This window comes from Piliocolobus tephrosceles, chromosome 9 (assembly GCF_002776525.5).
Source record: "Piliocolobus tephrosceles isolate RC106 chromosome 9, ASM277652v3, whole genome shotgun sequence".
Classification (NCBI taxonomy): Eukaryota; Metazoa; Chordata; class Mammalia; order Primates; family Cercopithecidae; genus Piliocolobus; species Piliocolobus tephrosceles.
The window spans coordinates 125,229,799-125,247,420 of record NC_045442.1 but is presented as its reverse complement, the minus strand read 5'-3'; the positions used below and the strand labels follow the sequence as shown (position 1 = coordinate 125,247,420).

General features: G+C 55.2%; 1 protein-coding gene across 6 annotated transcripts in view; it reads left to right on the top strand.

Annotated features, from left to right (window-relative positions):
• Nucleotides 1–17,191, top strand: part of PFKFB3 (6-phosphofructo-2-kinase/fructose-2,6-biphosphatase 3) — an 87,441-nt gene extending 70,250 nt beyond the window's left edge. For 4 of the 6 annotated variants that reach the window (XM_023230526.1, XM_023230525.1, XM_023230523.1 and 1 more), the window contains 9 exons: nucleotides 1,089–1,213; nucleotides 2,177–2,384; nucleotides 2,891–3,037; nucleotides 3,151–3,255; nucleotides 4,346–4,475; nucleotides 5,451–5,513; nucleotides 5,642–5,706; nucleotides 7,779–7,952; nucleotides 14,543–17,191. In XM_023230526.1, the coding sequence (XP_023086294.1) occupies nucleotides 1,089–1,213; nucleotides 2,177–2,384; nucleotides 2,891–3,037; nucleotides 3,151–3,255; nucleotides 4,346–4,475; nucleotides 5,451–5,513; nucleotides 5,642–5,706; nucleotides 7,779–7,952; nucleotides 14,543–14,590 (1,065 nt within the window). In that variant the 3' untranslated portion in view covers nucleotides 14,591–17,191. The remainder of the gene's footprint in view (nucleotides 1–1,088; nucleotides 1,214–2,176; nucleotides 2,385–2,890; nucleotides 3,038–3,150; nucleotides 3,256–4,345; nucleotides 4,476–5,450; nucleotides 5,514–5,641; nucleotides 5,707–7,778; nucleotides 7,953–14,542) is intronic. The other 2 variants (XM_023230527.1, XM_023230524.1) reach the window with 1 other exon arrangement.
• Nucleotides 17,192–17,622: the final 431 nt, after the last annotated feature.

Below are 17,622 nucleotides of genomic sequence, written 5' to 3'. Positions count from 1 at the left end.
GATCTTGGCTCACTGCAACCTCTGCCTCCTGGGTTCAAGCATTTCTCTTGCCTCAGCCTCCTGAGTAGCTGGGATAACAGGCGTGTGCCACCATGCCCGGCTAATTTTTTTGTATTTTTAGAGGAGACAGAGGTTTCACCAGGTTGGCCGGACTGGTCTCAAACTCCTGACCTCAAGTGATCTGCCCGCCTTGGCCTCCCAAAGCTCTGGGATTACAGGCGTGAGCCACCAAACCCCGCCATCTTAGCCATTTTTAAAATGTGCAGTTCAGCAGCAAATTATATTCGCATTGTTGGGTAACCGCCATACTCTATCCCCAGGACTTTCTCATCTTCCCCGGCTGAAACTCTGTGCCAGGACACAGACACAACTCCCCATTGACACGAGTCTTTGAAGAGTGGCTGCCTCTCAGTGACAGCAGTGGTTGATGAGAAAAAGAGCCCAGGCATTCAGAAATGCTGAGTTTCCCTAAAATCCACCTGGTTTCTGGGGCCTGTGCCACTGTGGGTGTTGGTAGCCCTGTGTTGTTGCCTAGGAGAGCGAGCCCTGCAAGGGAGCGGGGACAGCCCTAGTTGGAGAAGCAGTTAACCACAGGCTGGTCACACTGGGGCTGCCTCGGGTGGTGGAGGGGTGGAGGAGAAGCCACACAAGGCAAGAGGCATCTCTGGGAACTCCTGAACACACCTTAGAACCAGCCACAGCCTCCTCCCGGCGTGGGGAGCATTGCGGGTGCTCACGTGGAGCTCGGTTGAGTTCAGCGCCAGGCTGTCTGGCGGTGGCTCCGGCACGGGACAGATCCTGACTTGCTGGAGCATTCAGAGGTGTTCATTATGGAATCCCCGTGGGTTTCCTGTCTCTGTCCTTCCGGCTGCAGTTCTCCGTCTCCCCTCCCCAGGGAATCCTCCCCATGTAACATCAGGCTGTGACTCAGCCCCCGGGATCTTTTTCCCTTTCTCTTACATGCTGGGCCGGCTCATCTTTATACTGAGGCTTCTGTGCGCTCCCCTGTTGAAAGCCCCAAATCCTGCTTAATCTCGGCAGAAAGCCTTCCGGCGTGATTCATCAGCCGCCCCTTTGTGGTGTTGCAGGAAGTTAAAATCTCCAGCCCGGATTACAAAGACTGCAACTCCGCAGAAGCCATGGACGACTTCATGAAGAGGATCAGTTGCTATGAAGCCAGCTACCAGCCCCTAGACCCCGACAAATGTGACAGGTGATTCCCATGGCTGGCCGTCTTTGCAGACCCACATGAGAGTTCTTATTGCATTTTGATGTTCCCACAAAGCATGTGCTCCTGGATACCTTAAAAACAAAATTTTAAGACAGTTTTTTTTTGTAGAGATGAGGTCTCGCTATGGTGCCCTGGCTGGTCTTGAACTCCTGGCCTCAGGTGATTCACACACAGCCGCTGGATACCTTTATCAATTCTCTTTGAAAATATCTTTTAAAAACAATCCTTGAGGACAAACCATATTCAGTGGGAATATTTTGAACATGTAGAAGTACAGGAAGTCAACATAGAGTTGAGGCTGATCTTGCTACCGTCCCTTTGATAGTTCCTTTCTTTTTTCTTTACTTTTTTTCCATTTATTTATTTACTTATTTACTTACTTATTACTTGCTCACTTGCTTAGAGATAGGGTCTCCCAGGCTGGAGTGTGGTGGCGTGATCATAGCTCACTGCAGGTTCAAACTTCTGGGCTCAAGTAATCCTACCACCTCAGCCTCCTGAGTAGCTGGGACTACAGGTGTAAGTGTCCATGCCCAGCTACTTTTTTTTTTTTTTCTTTAGTAGAGATGAGGTCTTGCTATGTTGCCCAGGCTGGTCTTGAACTCCTAGACTCAAGCAATCCTCTTGCCTCAGCCTCCCAAAGTGCTGGGATTATAGGCATGAGCCACTGCATAGACCCCTTTCTTTTTATCTCCATTTTCTTTATTTTTTCTCCCCCTTTTCTGGGAGGCAAGCCAGTCTTACAGCCAGACACCAGCTGTGGGAGTTGTCGCACGCACATGCTCTGCCCCTTAGAAGGATTCGGTCTGTGCTCTGGAGGGGCCTACAGTCCTGCCTTGCTGTTCTCTGGGGACCACATCTTCTGGAGACGGGCCGGGCCAGGCTGGGTGCATCCTGCTGTGGGCGGTGGCCTGAGCTGTGGTCCTTGGTGGGGTCTCTCTGCAGGGACTTGTCGCTGATCAAGGTGATTGATGTGGGCCGGAGGTTCCTGGTGAACCGGGTGCAGGACCATATCCAGAGCCGCATCGTGTACTACCTGATGAACATCCACGTGCAGCCGCGCACCATCTACCTGTGCCGGCACGGCGAGAACGAGCACAACCTCCAGGGCCGCATCGGGGGTGACTCGGGCCTGTCCAGCAGGGGCAAGAAGGTGCGGGGTGTGCTGCGGCATGGGCCGTACGGCTGCAGGGCGGTTGCAGGGTCTGCAGGGTGGGTGGGGAGGTGTGTGCTGCTGCTGCTGCTAGTTGGTATGCTTGCTGTGTGTGTGATCTGTGTGTGTGCCTGTGTGTCTCTATGCGTATCTGTGCATCTCCGTAGGGCCCTCTCTCTCTCTCTGTGTCTATGCCTATCCATGTGGCTTTGTGTGTGTGTCTTTGTGTTACATTGTATGTATGTGTGTGTGTATTTGTGTGTGGTGTGTGTATCTCCGCACGTGTGTGATGTGTGAGCAATTGTGCACTAGGAAGGGGAGGGGCAGGAAGAGCTGAGCCTGGTCTCTGGGGAGGGTGCGTGCTACTGTGGCTGTCCGAGTGGCCTGGGGCCCCCACGGTGTAAGCAGGTAGCGCACAGCCCCACGTGGGCTGCCTGCTCCAGCCCCGGGCTCTTGGAGGAGCTGCGGGCATCTGGAATGAGTGGCCCCTCCCCCCCACTTCTCAGTTTGCCAGCGCCCTGAGCAAGTTCGTGGAGGAGCAGAACCTGAAGGACCTGCGCGTGTGGACCAGCCAGCTGAAGAGCACCATCCAGACGGCCGAGGCGCTGCGGCTGCCGTATGAGCAGTGGAAGGCGCTCAATGAGATCGATGCGGTGAGTCCCGGGAGGCGGGCAGGTAGCCTCCCCCTCGGGCATGGGGCGGCTTCCCAAGAGGCCCTAGACACCCCTGTGGTTTGTTCCCCTGAGTGACCACTGAGTCCCCACAGGGCGTCTGTGAGGAGCTGACCTACGAGGAGATCAGGGACACCTACCCTGAGGAGTACGCGCTGCGGGAGCAGGACAAGTACTACTACCGCTACCCCACCGGGGAGGTGAGCGCAGGCGGGGGCGGGCTGAGGGACCCCAGCGCACACGGCCACGGCGGTGCAGGGCTGGGCCACCCCTCCAGGGAGTTCGCTTCCGTGTGGGTTCTGGGGGCTCCTACACCCCCCACCTCGGAATTGAGTCCCCCCAAACTGAACCTTCTAACAGCCTGGGGAGAAGTGCGTTTTCCCATAAGCAGAAATGAGATCTGTTTCCCTAGGGACACAGAACCGTGTGGAAGATGAGGAAGGAAGGTGGTGTGTGATGGTCCACTGGGCAGGGTGGTGGGCAGGCTGGCAGGAGGGGTGGCTCTACATCCCCTGGGCAGCGTCTGTGCCTCCCCAAGCACGGTGCCCGGGTGGCTGTGGCTGAGGATGCTGCTGCCTCCTCTGCAGATGGGATCCTCCTAGGCCGGGTGTGTCCTCCCTGCTGAGGAGTGTCGTGCCTCAGGCCTCTGTGCCCTACTGTCCTCTGGTCTCAGACTGGGCCTTACACACCCGGGCCCTGGTTGGCACAGCAGAGAGCCCACAGGAGCTTTTCTAGTCTTTTTCTAAAGTCCCAGCCCTGCTGCTGCTTTTTACATTTTTAAATTGATAGAAAATACACATAACATAAAATGGACCATTTTCATCAGGTTAAAGTTATGATCTAGTGCATGTTAGTGTACTCACAGTGCTGTGCAGCCATCACCACATATTCCAGGCCTTTCCCTCGCTGCACAAAGGAACCCAGATCTGTTAGCAGCCGCTCCCGCCTGCCCCACCCAGCCCTGGCACCAGCCCATCTGCTTCCTGCATCTGGATCTGCCTATTCTGGGCATTCCATGTAAATGGAATCAGATGCCACGCTTGCCTTTGTGCCCGGTTCTTTCACACAGCATTGGGTTTTCCAGGTTCCCCCGTGTGGGAGCAGGGCAGGGCTTCACTCTGTTGATGGCTGAGCAGTAGTCCACGTTAAACCCTGCTGCTTCTCAACCACTGCTGATGATGGATGATTGATTTTACGTGGCTCTCTGGCCGGTCTGATACAGGCCATGGCCAGCGGCAGAGCCCCTCCCGAGTGCCCTGAGCTCACATGGGCCCGGCCGTCTGTGCTCAGTCCTACCAGGACCTGGTCCAGCGCCTGGAGCCGGTGATCATGGAGCTGGAGCGGCAGGAGAACGTGCTGGTCATCTGCCACCAGGCCGTCCTGCGCTGCCTGCTGGCCTACTTCCTGGATAAGAGCGCAGGTACCACGGGCGGGCCGCGGCCCCAGGATGGAGGGAGGAGGGGACTGGCACTCGAGGGGTCAGCCGTAGACCTGCCCTGGCCTGCCCTGTGTTGGCTGCTGCGCCATGGGGTGTTAGGAGAAGGGCACAGGTGTCAGCTCCTGGCTGCTTCAGGTCCTCTCTGTCCAGTGCTTCCTTGAAGCCCTCGGGAAATGCCATGGAGCCCAGGTTGGTGCCTGGGACCTCATTGCTTCATAAACAGCTCCCCGAGACCCACGCCCGGCTCCACACATCTCAGGGTCTTGTCTTGGGGTAGGGGCTGCTCCTCTCTTCAGTACCCTCTAAGGAACAAACAGCCCGGAAAACGCTAACAATCAGATTGAAATGTTAAGTCTTAGCATGTCCAATCCAGTGCAGTTGAATCCCTAGACAGACCTGAATTGTTTGGGAGTGACTTTTTTTCCCAACTCTAAGTCATTGTGAGGGCAAGTGTTTTGGTTTGGTTTGGTTTGGTGGTACTCTTTGGGCTAGAGTCTTCTTCTGGGGCCACCTGCTGCCCGGGGCAGCTTGTGGCTGGGGACAGAAGCCCCTGCCCGACAGTGCTTCCGAGGGTCCTTGTGGGGGGACCATAGAGGTCTTCCCATGCCTCCCCCACCCTCATGTCTCATTTCTTTTTTTGAGACACAGTTTTGTTCTTGGGGCGCAGGCTGCAGTGCAATGCATGAGCTCCCTGCAACCTCCACCTCCCGGGTTCAAGCGATTTTCCTGCCTCAGCCTCCTGAGTAGCTGGAATTACAGGCATGTGCCACCACACCCTGGCTAATTTTGTATTTTTAGTAGAGATGGGGTTTTGCCATGTTGGTCAGGCTGGTCTCGAACTCCTGTCCTCAGGTGATCCACCTGCTTCGGCCTCCCAAAGTGCTGGGATTATAGGCCTGAGCCACCACGCCTGGCCGTGTCTCATTTCTAATGGTGGGTGTACAATTTCCATTTCAGAGGAGATGCCCTACCTGAAATGCCCTCTTCACACTGTCCTGAAACTGACGCCTGTCGCTTATGGTGAGTAGCAACCCCTGCCAAGCCCAATCTCCCTGAAGGTGGCCACAGCAGCTTCTTGTGGCCGTGGGCTGTAAGCGGGGCTGTCCCTTTAACAGCAGCTTCCTCTGCCCCCATCCCACGCCCTCCAGGCTGCCGTGTGGAATCCATCTACCTGAATGTGGAGTCCGTCAGCACGCACCGGGAGAGGTCAGAGGTGAGTGGAGGCCCCAAGCCTCATCCTGGCCATCATCACACGATAGCCCTGGTGGGGGGGTGGGTGCTCAGGAGGCCGCGGGGCCGCTTGCCTGCAGGTCCTGGCCTGTATGTGGCCATGGGCCTGCTGGCTGCCTTCCTCAGCACCTCTGTGTTCCTGCCCATCTGTTCTGTGGCCTTCTCTTTTTTCTTTCTTCCTGTATCCTCTTCCTCCCATTTCTGCCGAGCTCGAGATGTGAATATTAGTGAGGAAGATATGTTCTCTCTCTTTTCTTTCTTTTTTTTTTTTTTTTGGACAGGGTTCCAGTCTGTTCCCCAGGCTGGAGTGCGGTGGCTCAGTCATGGCTCACTGCAGCCTCAACCTCCTGGGTTCAAGCGATCCTCCCACCTCAGCCTCCCGCGTAGCTGAGACTACAGGTGCGCACCACCATGCCCAGCTAATTTTAATTTATTTGTTTTTTTAGAGATGGGGGTCTCGCTTTGTTGCCCAGGCTGGTCTTGAACTCTTGGGCTCAAGTGATCCTCTTGTCTCAGTCTCCCAAAGTGCTGGGATAAAGGTGTGAGCCTTTTGTGCCCAGCCTCTGTTCTGTTTTAACATCAGCATAGCACAGTTCTTGTTGCCTTTCCTTTCTGGCAGCTAAAACCCGTGCTTTCAGTCTCCAGAGTTACTGTTTCAAACAGGAGCAGCAGGTCAGCGCCGCCACGTGCATGTGACTAGGCTCAGAACCACCAAGAACACGGTGTTAAAAGAGGAGTGGCGTGGAGAGCGGAGGCCTGGGGGATGGCGGGTGGGGAGGTGTTTCGGGAGACCTCGAGGCCTGGCCGTGCGGCCGCTCTCTACCTTGTGGGGAGGCCTGACATTTGGAGGTGGGCCAGGCTGCCTCTGACTGAGTAGGGTGGAACTCTGCCCAGGTGGATGTGCGTTGTGAAAGTGAGTTTGAATTCACGGTGTACAGGCTGCCAAAAAGTACAACACTTTGCTAGTACTAGTTAGACCTTTCTCTTAGACCGAGTGTGACTTTCCGTCATGGCATTCCCAAAACAGGTGACTGTCCTAGTCCCAAGAAGCTTGGCCGTCAGATTTTGGCATGAAGGGATGAGGTGTCTGCCCCAGTTGTTGGCAGTTGCCTGGCTGGTGGGCTGACCTGAGAGAAGACGGGGTCCCTTGGCCGTCTTGGTCCCTGTCACCCCCTCCCCTTCGGAATGTGGGTCACTGGATGCTGTCCTGCCTTTAGCCATATGACAACAGCCCCGGTCAGGGAACCACTGCCCCAGCTATGGGATTGGGCCTGAGCCGGTCCTGGAGCTCTTCCCTGCAGGGAATGGGGGCAGGGCCATGACAGAGACAGACCCCGGTTCTGAGGCTGGAGGCCCGCACCCCATCACGCTGTCCCTCCCGTGGGAGGGCCGGGTCTGGTCCTGCCCGGCGGAACCTGCTTCCTGCTGCGTGTTTTCTGCCCCTTTGGTCTCCAGGCTGGTTTTGCAGCCTCCATGCCCCATCCCAAGCCAGGGTGCCCTTTGTGTAGTACAGATGGCCTCAGGGGTTGGTGGAAGAGAGTCAGCACAGGTGCCTTCCCCTCCCCATCCTGGGAGCCTCAGGCCCAGCCTCTCCCTCCTAGATGCCCCTCCTCAGCCCTCAGAGAGGCTGGAAGCTCTTTTCTCCGACCTCACGCTCTGCTGTGATTATCATTCTTTCCCTCCTTGCTTAAGCACCGTGTTTGTCTGTGTGGAGAATCCTTTGGAACCATCTGAGGAAGGGGCATGGGAGGGAATCACCCCCATTCTCGCTGCCTGGGAGTTGCCACACACTCAGCAGCCTGTGGTCCCTGGTCCGCGGTCCCTGGTCCGCGGTCCCTGGTCCGTGGTCTCTGGTCCGTGGTCCCTGGTCCGTGGTCTGTGGTCCCTGGTCCGTGGTCCCTGGTCTGCGGTCCCTGGTCCATGGTCCCAGCCACTCCCCTCGGTCAGTCTTGTTGCCTCCCTAAAATCCAGGAGCAGAGAAACTTTGTTGGGGCTAATTTTCCTCCCCTTCTTTGTAACTGTCGCCTTTCTCTCTTTTGTCTTTGTCTTGCTTAGGATGCAAAGAAGGGACCTAACCCGCTCATGAGACGCAATAGTGTCACCCCGCTAGCCAGCCCCGAGCCCACCAAAAAGCCTCGCATCAACAGCTTTGAGGAGCATGTGGCCTCCACCTCGGCCGCCCTGCCCAGCTGCCTGCCCCCGGAGGTGCCCACGCAGCTGCCCGGACAAGTCAGTGCACTCCCCTTTCCTTCTTGCCTGGGGGACGCATGCCGGGCGTGACGCCGCAGATCTGTGATTGCGTGTGTGTTTGCAGGAATGCGTGTGTGGGTGTGTGGGTGTGCATGTGTATGTTGTAGGTGTCTGTGCACGTGTGTCATGGGGGCATGTGCACACACTTGTGTGTTGAGGGAGAACATGAGAAGCACCCTCCGAAGTTGAGACCCTGGGGACTTTCCTTGCTGGTGACAACCGTGACTGCGTTCGCCTCCTTTCTGAGGATGGGGTCTTTACAGGGCAGAAGCAGGCAGTGCAGAAGAAAGAGTGAGATGTCCAAGACCCGTTCACGTTCATGAATGGTTATTTCTAAAACAAAGTGGCCACTTTCTCACATAAATAACACGGTTATCCCAGCGGTAGTGAAAAACCTAAACAAGGCCGGGTGCGGTGGCTCACGCCTGTCATCCCAGCACTTTGGGAGGCCGAGGCGGGTGGATCACAAGGTCAGGAGTTTGAGACCAGCCTGGCCAACATGGTGAAACCCTGTCTTTACTAAAAATACAAAAATTAGCTGGGCGTGGTGGTGGGCACCTGTAGTCCCAGCTGAGGAGGCACCTGTAATCCCAGCTTCAGGAGGCTGAGGCAGGAGAATTGCTTGAACCCGGGAGGTGGAGGTTGCAGTGAGCCTAGATGGCGCCACTGCACTCCAACATGGGCGACAGGGAGACTCTCAGGAAAAAAAAAAACAAAAAAACCCAACCAGATTTCACTCATTTCATTAGTTTTGAAGGTTACAGGCTGGAAGATTTTGGTTATTAGACATTGATTTGTTTTCAGAAAACTGGTCTTTTCCTTTAGAGCCAGGAACCCTTGCAAATATGTGAGATGTAGAAATTTCTGGGCTCAAATAAAGGTACCACCCAAGGGTCTGTCCCACCTCCACCCTCTAGGCCTGGCCCCACAAATCAGCCTAGTGCAGCGTCCGGTCAGGGTTGTTGATGAGCCGGATGCTGTTGCCGGCTCTGAGCATCCTCTTCAGTCTGCCCCCTCTTCCCGCCTTTTCCGAGACTTCCTTAGACCTGGTGGTGTCTGGAATGTGACCTGCGAGGTGCTGCGGCCTCCACAGGTCACTTAACCTCTGCAGGCCTCAGTTTTCTCATCCAGGCAGTGGGGGAATAGTGGCAGTGCAGAATGCAGATCAGATGAGGGGATTCATGCCCTGCATCAGGCCCAGTGTCGGGCACGTCGTGGGGACACGTAGACACGGTGAGGGGGCTGTGATTAGCGGAAGCCTGGAGGCCTGGCTTTGGTGGTAGTTCAACACTAACCTGAGTGCAGCATTTAATCGCCCAGATTCTTCTCCTCCCAGGTCCTCAGTCTCCTTAGCTTTCCACATGACGGGGGCAGGACTGGGAGAGGCCTCATAAATATTCCCTGGCGGGTCTCAGATCTGAGGGTTTTCATGAAAAGCCAGCAGAATGGAAATGGTGTCCCGGTGGCATCCGTTCTGATGGAAATGTGCGGTTGTATTTGAAAGTTCAGAGGCCGCTGCTTTGATGCTTGGGGGGACCAGGCTGGGGAAGGGGGTTGACGTCCTGAGCTGCACAGACCTCCATCGTGGAGGATGCAGTGGCAGGGGCTGCATCGTCCCGTCCGCTTCAGAGCTGCCCCTGGTGTTGGGAGGACAGTCCTTCAGGCTGGCCAGGTTCTTAGGGACGTCTGAAGCTGCTGGCTGGGCCGGCCTGGGGTTTTGCAGGGCTTCGTCCCTGCAGATTGCGCCTCCTGACTGACTTCTCTCTCTGCTTCTCCTCCGCAGCCTTTGCTAGGGCAAGCCTGTCTGTGAGTATCTCTCTGATCATTGCTGCTGCTTGCACCGCTTTCTTCCTGCTTGCTCACTTGGCCTCCTGCCTGTTAAAATATTGAGGATGAGAGCAGTTTTGTGATCCGAGGTCTTCGTGGGGGAAGGAGGAGATGGGCGTGGGAGCAGGGAGGAGAGATTCCTGAGTGTTTTTAGAACAGGGTGCAGGAGGTGGTGACGGCTCCACTACGGTTACGTGTGTTCCGACACCACCGCACCACAGCTGGCTTCTCCCTGACCCTCTCAGGGCTGCAGGTCGTGGTTTGTAATGGCCGTGGTTTAGGGCTCAGCATAAGTTCCACGTTTCCTTCTCCGAATCAGATCTTGGTGGCGAGCTGCATCTGTGCCAGGTGCCATTAGCCTTAAAGCCCCCTCCTGCCCCAGGAATGTCTTTTGTTTTGAAAGGAAAACTTACTCAGAGCCTAATCTGTAAAACAAACCTGTGTGAATAGTGGGAGTGTGCTGGGGCCTGAGCTTTGAGCCTCTCGCTCCCCACGAGGACCCCCCCATGCTCCGAAAGAGCTCCAAGTGGAGCCCTTCTTGAGGATCCGTTTGTCCTGGGTTGGAGCCTGCTCAGTGTCATAGTCACAGCCAGGGCTGGGTGCGGCTTCCGTCTCTAACCCACGTGGTCACCTCTGCTCCTCCCAGAGCTCTGCAGAGTTTCAGGTTCAGTCTTAGCGCTGGCAGCCCCTGGATAGCTGGGGCTGTGTTCCCACCACGCTGGGATCCTGCCCCCACCGGGAGCAGAGGCTTTTCGGCTGCAGAACTTTAATGACAGCCACCATGAAGTGTCACCCTCTTGCCCCCCAAAAACACACCTCCCCTTTATTTCCTCTTTGCTCCTTAAGTTACCTTTGCTACTTTATGCAGAAACTGGAGAGGTGTAATGAGGAGTGCAGCCTGAGACTGAAAAGCATGGCTGGGTTTTGGAAATGGCAGAGGTTGGGCGTGGCACTCAGATTTTGGTGGCGAAGGGGTGAAGGGCCAGAGGATATGCCAGTGTCCCCCACGTCCACGTTCCTTAAGACCACCCTGGGAGATCGGCAGGGCAGTCAGTGCCCCGTTTAATGGGTGAGGGGCTGAGTGACTGCCCCGTGCTTCCAGCAGGGTTCCCCTTTCCCTGCCGCTGTCCTGAGGCCCCTGCCCTGCAGCCTGCAAGGCGTAGGCAGCTGTTGGACCCTCGTGTCCCCCCACAGCCACTCCCTTGCAGCTACTTCCCATGGCCAGGCTTTGCTTACCTAAGGTGGGCCTGCCCTTAACTTCCAGCTTCTGGGGGCACGCCCTCCATCCTCAGGGCCAGTGTCTGTGATGTGCCGGGCCAGTGTGCAGCACTTCAGGATCTGGGCTTCTCCTTGTGTGAAACCTGCCTTTGCGTTTGGAGCCTGAAGGTTTTATATCTGTGCATGTCCTGATCCTCTAGCCCAGCAGTCCCCAACCTTTTTGGCACCAGGGACCCGTTTCATGGAAGAGAATTTTCGCCACCACAGCAGGGTGGGAGATGGTTTGGGGATAAGACTATTCTGCCTCAGATCATCTGACATTAGATTTTCAGAAGGAACGCAGAGCCTAGATCCCTCGTGTGCACAGTTCACCATAGGGTTCATATGTGCTCCTCTGAGTCAGGTGTTAATGCTGGCTGGCCCGCCCACTGCCCACCTCCTGTTGTGTGGCCTGCCTCCGAATGGGCTGTGGACTGGGTACTGGTCCACAGCCCAGGGGTTAGGGACCCCTGTGTTAGACCCGTGGCCTGATGTTGCCAGGCAAGAAATCTTTGTACTGGGAGGAACCATTTGGGGATAGCCTCTGACCCGCTAAAGCTGATCTTATCCATCTCCAAGACTAACATTATAGTGCCTTTGCTAGAATCCCTCCTGTTCAGCAAAAATACATCCTGTGGACCCTGACTCAGTCACACCTGACTCAGGTCGGAATTTCACTCTGGAGTCCCACTGTCCCGTCCATCCTGGGTGCGTGACCCCACGTCTAGGATTGTAACCACATCTGATTCTAGGAGTCCACCTGGGCTCTGTGACCAGAATTTATGATGAAAGTCAGACCGAGCCAGGTCTACGTCTTGGTTCTACTCCTCCTGGCCTCTGTCCTTGGCACAGGCGCGTTAAAGCAGTTCTAGGACCTCAGCTTCCCCATCTGTAATATGGAGATAATAACTTTATAAAGTTTTCCTAATGAGACTATAGATACAGCACTTAGCAAAACATCTGGCCCCTAGGAAGTGCATGGCGGACGACGGTGCTGTTCTTGTCAGGGAGGAACTTGGTGCCCTGGGCCTGTGGAGACTTCCGGGCTCGCTGGCATTGGGTTAGCATTTGGATACCCTTCTGTAACCTGAGGGATTTCTTCTCTGGAGCAGCAGGAACACTCAGGCTTGGGAAGGGGACACCCCTGGGGTCTCAAGGCAGTGGCCTGAAATCTTTCTTTTTTGAAACGGAGTTTTGCTCTTGTTGCCAGGCTGGAGTGCAGTGGTGCAATCTCGGTTCACTGCAGCCTCCTTCTCCTGGGTTCAAGTGATTCTCCTGCCTCAACCTCTCGAGTAGCTGGGATTACAGGCGTCCACCACCACGCCTGGCTAATGTTTGTATTTTTAGTAGAGATGGGGTTTCACCATGTTGGCCAGGCTGGTCTTGAACTCCTGACCTCAGGTGATCCACCTGCCTTGGCCTGGGATTCCAGGCGTGAGCTACTGCACCTGGCCTAGAGTCTTTTGACCCCTGTGATCTTGGTTTCCCAGTAAAATGGGGGTGAACGACTGTCTGGACCTGGCGCTCTGCGGTGCCTTCCTGGGGGCTGTGCCGGCTGCTTGGGATCGAGAGATCACCTGGCATTTGTGATGCAACCTTCATTTTTAAAATTTCAAATGCACACTGGAAAACCCTACTAAAGATTTTTTTTTTTCCCTCTTCCAACCTGTTTCTTCCTCTTCCCCACTCTGCTTGAAAGACGAACTGTCTGTCACATTTTCTCAAAGTTTTCTCCTTACTAACCGTGGAAGGTAAATGCCTGGGTGCATGTCCCTCCGTTCTGCACCGCGTCACGGCACCTGGGTCTGTGTGCAGACTGGTCATCGTGCAGTGCGGGGCTCATTTGTCTCCATGCTGAGGGTGTGAAGTGCAGCACCATTGTCGTGAGGTCCTTTCTAGTCTGTCTCTCACCCCCCGCGTGTCCTGAGCCAGGGCCCCTGGGTGAAGGACGTGGACGTCACCCGGTCTTGCAGGCTCTCCACTGTCATTGTTGCATCGCCATCATCTGTGGGTGCCGGAAGCCATGGGCTGGTGGTGGTGAGGACAGGTCGGAGCCAGCGGATGTGGAGGGAAATGTCAGCCCTGCCCTCTGATCCCACAGCCCGGCTGGGGCTCTCCCTAGATATGAGGACCCAGGGCTCTCTGGAGAGAATTGCCCCCTGCCGGAGGGCACACATCAGTTCCATCACCCCCGACAGGCACCCATCATCCCCCAATGGGCACCCATCACCCCCTGGCAGGCACTTATCACCTCCCGGCAGGCACCCATCACTTCCGTCACCCCCCAGCAAGCACCCATCATCCCCCGCCAGACACCCATCAACCCCCAATGGGTACCCATCACCCCCTGGCAGTCACCTATCACCTCCCAGCAGGTACTCGTTATCCCCTGGCAGGCACCTATCATCCCCCAGTGGGCACCCATCATCCCCCAATGGGCACCCATCACCTCCTGGCAGGCACCCATCACCCCCCAGCAGGCACCTATTACCTCCCAGCGGGCACCCATCACCTGGGTTCCCGAGTCCAGCCCAGGCCTGGGCGAGAGCTCTGAGGCTGCCCAGCCCTGTGACTTCCCTCCCTGTGGATGGCTGCAGCCTCAGACCCCGAGTTCTGTGTGGGGTGGGCATGGGCCGTGGTGGCCCTGTGTGCCTGGGCTCTCCCACCGTCTTTAGAGCAGTCTGGGTGGAGACACTCAGGATTGGAGAGAATAGTTTTAAACGTTGTATGTTTTCTTGTTTTTTGAGGCGTAGGTGAAGGAGGTCGGGGAAGGAAGCCTGCTGCGCAGTGGCTGCAGTCAGTCGTGTTCCCCACTATTATCGGAACATGTTTTCGGTGGCGGGGGGTTGGTACTGGCCAGTGCCTTAGGGGTGGGCCTCCCTGCGAGGGCCATTGTGATCAGAAGTGGGGCAGGGTTTTAGCGACAGCCCCCTCTGCCTGGCTTCCTGCCTGGGCCTCCCCACCATGTCCAGCCATTCCATGTATCACCTGTGTTCTGCCTGTCAAGCTGTGTTCCCAGAATCTGGATGCAGGAGCTGGGACTGTGGCTCTGCTGTGGGCTGAGTTGAGAGGAGGGGGCCTGTGTGTCTTTGGAGGCCCCAGGCTCATCTGCCTGGCTGTGGCTGGTGAGGTTCCCCGTGTGGGATTTCTATGGGGTCATGAGCATGAGGCTCCTGTGGTCCCTGGAGCCCAGCACTGCATAGCTCACGGTCCTCCCGGAGCCACACGGCCCCCACCAGGCGGGCCCCTGGCCTGGCGCCCAGCCCCTTCTCTGAGACTCTGGGGTTATCTTCCGTCATGTTCTGGGGCCCACCTGGGCTCAATTCCACCGGTGGGATTGGCAGCACCTTTCTTGGGTCCTGTTCTTTGTCTGGGATGGAGGGAGGGAAGAATTCTCTGTTGCATGACTCGGCGTCTTCTGCTTTAGAAGCCAGCCAGCTGCAAATCTTGACTCCCTCCCCACCTTTCTTTTCTCCTGAAAACAGAACATGAAAGGCTCCCGGAGCAGTGCCGACTCCTCCAGGAAACACTGAAGCAGACGTGTTGGTTCCATTCCGTTTCCATTTCTGCAGCTTAGCTTGTGTCCTGCCCTCTGCCCGAGGCGAAACGTATCCTGAGGACTTCTGGAGAGGGTGGGATGGAGCAGCGGGGGAGCCTTGGCCGAAGAGAATCGTATTTGGCATCCTCTGTGTCCCCTCAGCCGCTGGACACTGGAAAGCCACGTGGGTCCCTGGCACCCTGCCTTTAGCCACGGGGCCCCAACCTCCACTCTCTGGGTTTCCTAGGAGCGTCCAGCTTCGGAGACCTACAAGGCCTTGGGAGGGTGATGAGTGCTGGTCCGGACAAGAGGCCGCTGGGGACACTGTGCCATTTTATTTTGTTTCTATGATCTCCTGGCACATTTGGAGCTGGGAAGACCACACTGGTGGCAGAATCCTAAAATTAAAGGAGGCAAGCTCCTAGTTGCTGAAGGTCAAGGAATGTGTACGAACTTCCACGTGGCTGTTTGATGCATCTTGACCTGGGAAGACGCCTCATGGGCATGGACTTGGATAGGTGTTGGGTTGGGGCGTCTTCTGCAAGAAGCCCCTGAGCTGAGATGCAAGTTGGCTGGGTGGTCCACACTTTGGCTGTCCCGCAGGTCTACACACCTTCCAGGCCTGCGTTCTGCCTCCAAAGATGTTCAAGGGCAGGCTGGCTGCATGGGGAGAGGGAAGTATTTTGCTGAAATACGAGAACTGGGCCCTCCAGGGCCCCTCTCTCCTCCAACCTGGACTTGGGGGGAACTGAGAAACACTTTCCTGGAGCTGCTGGCTTTTGCACTTTTTTGATGGCAGAAGTGTGACCTGAGAGTCGCACCTTCTCTTCAGGAATGTAGATGTTGGGGTGTTTTGCCCTGGGGGGGCTTGGAGCCTCTGAAGGTGGGGAGCGGAACACCTGGCATCCTTCTCCAGCACTTGCATTACTGTCCCTGCCCTTCCCAGGTGGGGACAGTGGCCCAAGCAAGGCCTCACTCCCAGTTGCTTCTTCCAGAGCTGCCTGCACACTGTCTTGGAGCATCTGCCTTGTGCCTGGCACTCTGCCGGTGCCTTGGGGAAGTCGGAAGAGTGGACTTTGTCCTGGCCTTCCCTTCATGGCATCTGTGACATTTCTGTGGTGATGGAAAGCATGGGACCTGTCATCTCAGCCTGTTGGTTTCTTGTCATTGCCTCAAACCCTGGGGTAGGTGGGGCGGGGGGGTCTCGTGCCCAGATGAAACCATTTGGAAACTCGGCAGGCAGCGGAGTTTGTCCAAATGGCCCTTTTCAGGACGTCTCAAAGCTGGTGCCAAAGGTCACTTTTCTTTCCTGCCTTCTGCTGTGAGCCCCGAGATCCTCCTCCCAGCTCAAGGGACAGGTCCTGGGTGAGGGCGGGGGATTTAGACAGCTGAAACTGGGCGTGGAAAGAAGAGCCGTTGCTCTTTGTTTTTCAAGAAGAGCTGTTGCTGTTTGTTTTTCGAGAAGAGTTTTTAAAGAATGCATGTTTTTTTCCCGGTTGGAATTGAGTAGGAACTGAGGCTGTGCTTCAGATATCGTACAATCAAGTGGGGGATTGTCACGCTGAACCATTCAGGCCCTCCCTGCCCATCACACGCGCTTTGGCTGGCATCTCATCTGCTGGAGGGGGTGTCTTTGTCTGCATTCCGGTGCAACTCCAGACTCACGCAGTTTTCTCTCTCCCTGGATGTTGAGTCTCATCAGGGTGTGTGGGAAGGGGGTGGGCGTGCATGGGTGCACGATTGTGCTTAACTTGGTTGTATTTTTCGATTTGACATGAAAGGCCTGTTGCTTTGCTCTTGAGAATAGTTTCTCGTGTCCCCTTCGCAGGCCTCATTCTCTGAACATCGACTCTGAAGTTCGATACAGATGGGGGCTTGATAAAGCTGTGTTCCCCTCTCCCCTCTGACTACCTAAAATCAGCACCTAAGTACAGAAGCCTTGGCCTAACACGGGCCTTTAGTTTGGGAAGGGCCTAGATGGGAAGAGAGGGGACATGAATCTGGACAGGGAGGGAGATCCTACAGAAAGGAGAACACGGCCCACGTTGCAAGCCAGTGACCTGCCTTTTGAGGGGACGTTGGACGGGGCAGGGGTGGGTTTGAGCTATAGTCATGAATTTTGGCGTCTACTGATTCTTACCAACTCCCCACCCCACAAAAAAATAACGGGGACCAATATTTTTAACTTTGTCTATCTGTTTTTGGGTGAGTTTCCCCCTCTCCTTATTCTGTCCTGAGACCACGGGCAAAGCTCTTCATTTTGGGAGAGAAGAAAAACTGTTTGGAACCACACCAATGATATTTTCGTTTGTAATACTTGAAATTTATTTTTGTATTATTTTGATAGCAGATGTGCTATTTATTTATTTAATATGTATAAGGAGCCTAAACAATAGAAAGCTGTAGCGATTGGGTTTTGTTGTTAATTGGTTTGGGAGCCTTCTATGTGTGACTTACGACTTCTCTGTGTTCTGTGTATTTGTCTGAATTAATGACCTGGGATATAAAGCTATGCTAGCTTTCAAACAGGAGATGCCTTTCAGAAATTTGTATATTTTGCAGTTGCCAGACCAATAAAATACTTGGTTGAAATAGATGGACGAAGTGAACCTCTGGTCTTTTCGTGGGGGAAAGAAGAGTCTTTGATTGATGTTTACGGCAGATGCACCACGGAGCTGCCAACTCACCACTTCATTATCTTCCCTTCAACAGGATGTTCAAATGCAGAGTGTCTACTGCCTGCATTTGGGGAGAATGAGCTGTCTCAGTCTTTCTTCTAATTGATAGACTTCATGTTTTATTTCTATTAATTTTTATTTTATTTTTATTTTTGAGACTGAGTTTCTCACTCTCTCGCCCCTGCTGGAGTGCAGTGGCACGATCTCAGCTCACTGCAACTTCCTCCTATGAGGTTCAAGCAATTCTCCTTCCTCAGCCTCCCGAGTAGCTGGGATTACAGGTGTGCGCCACCATGCCTGGCTAATTTTTGTGTTTTTATTAGAGATGGAGTTTCACCATGTTGACCAG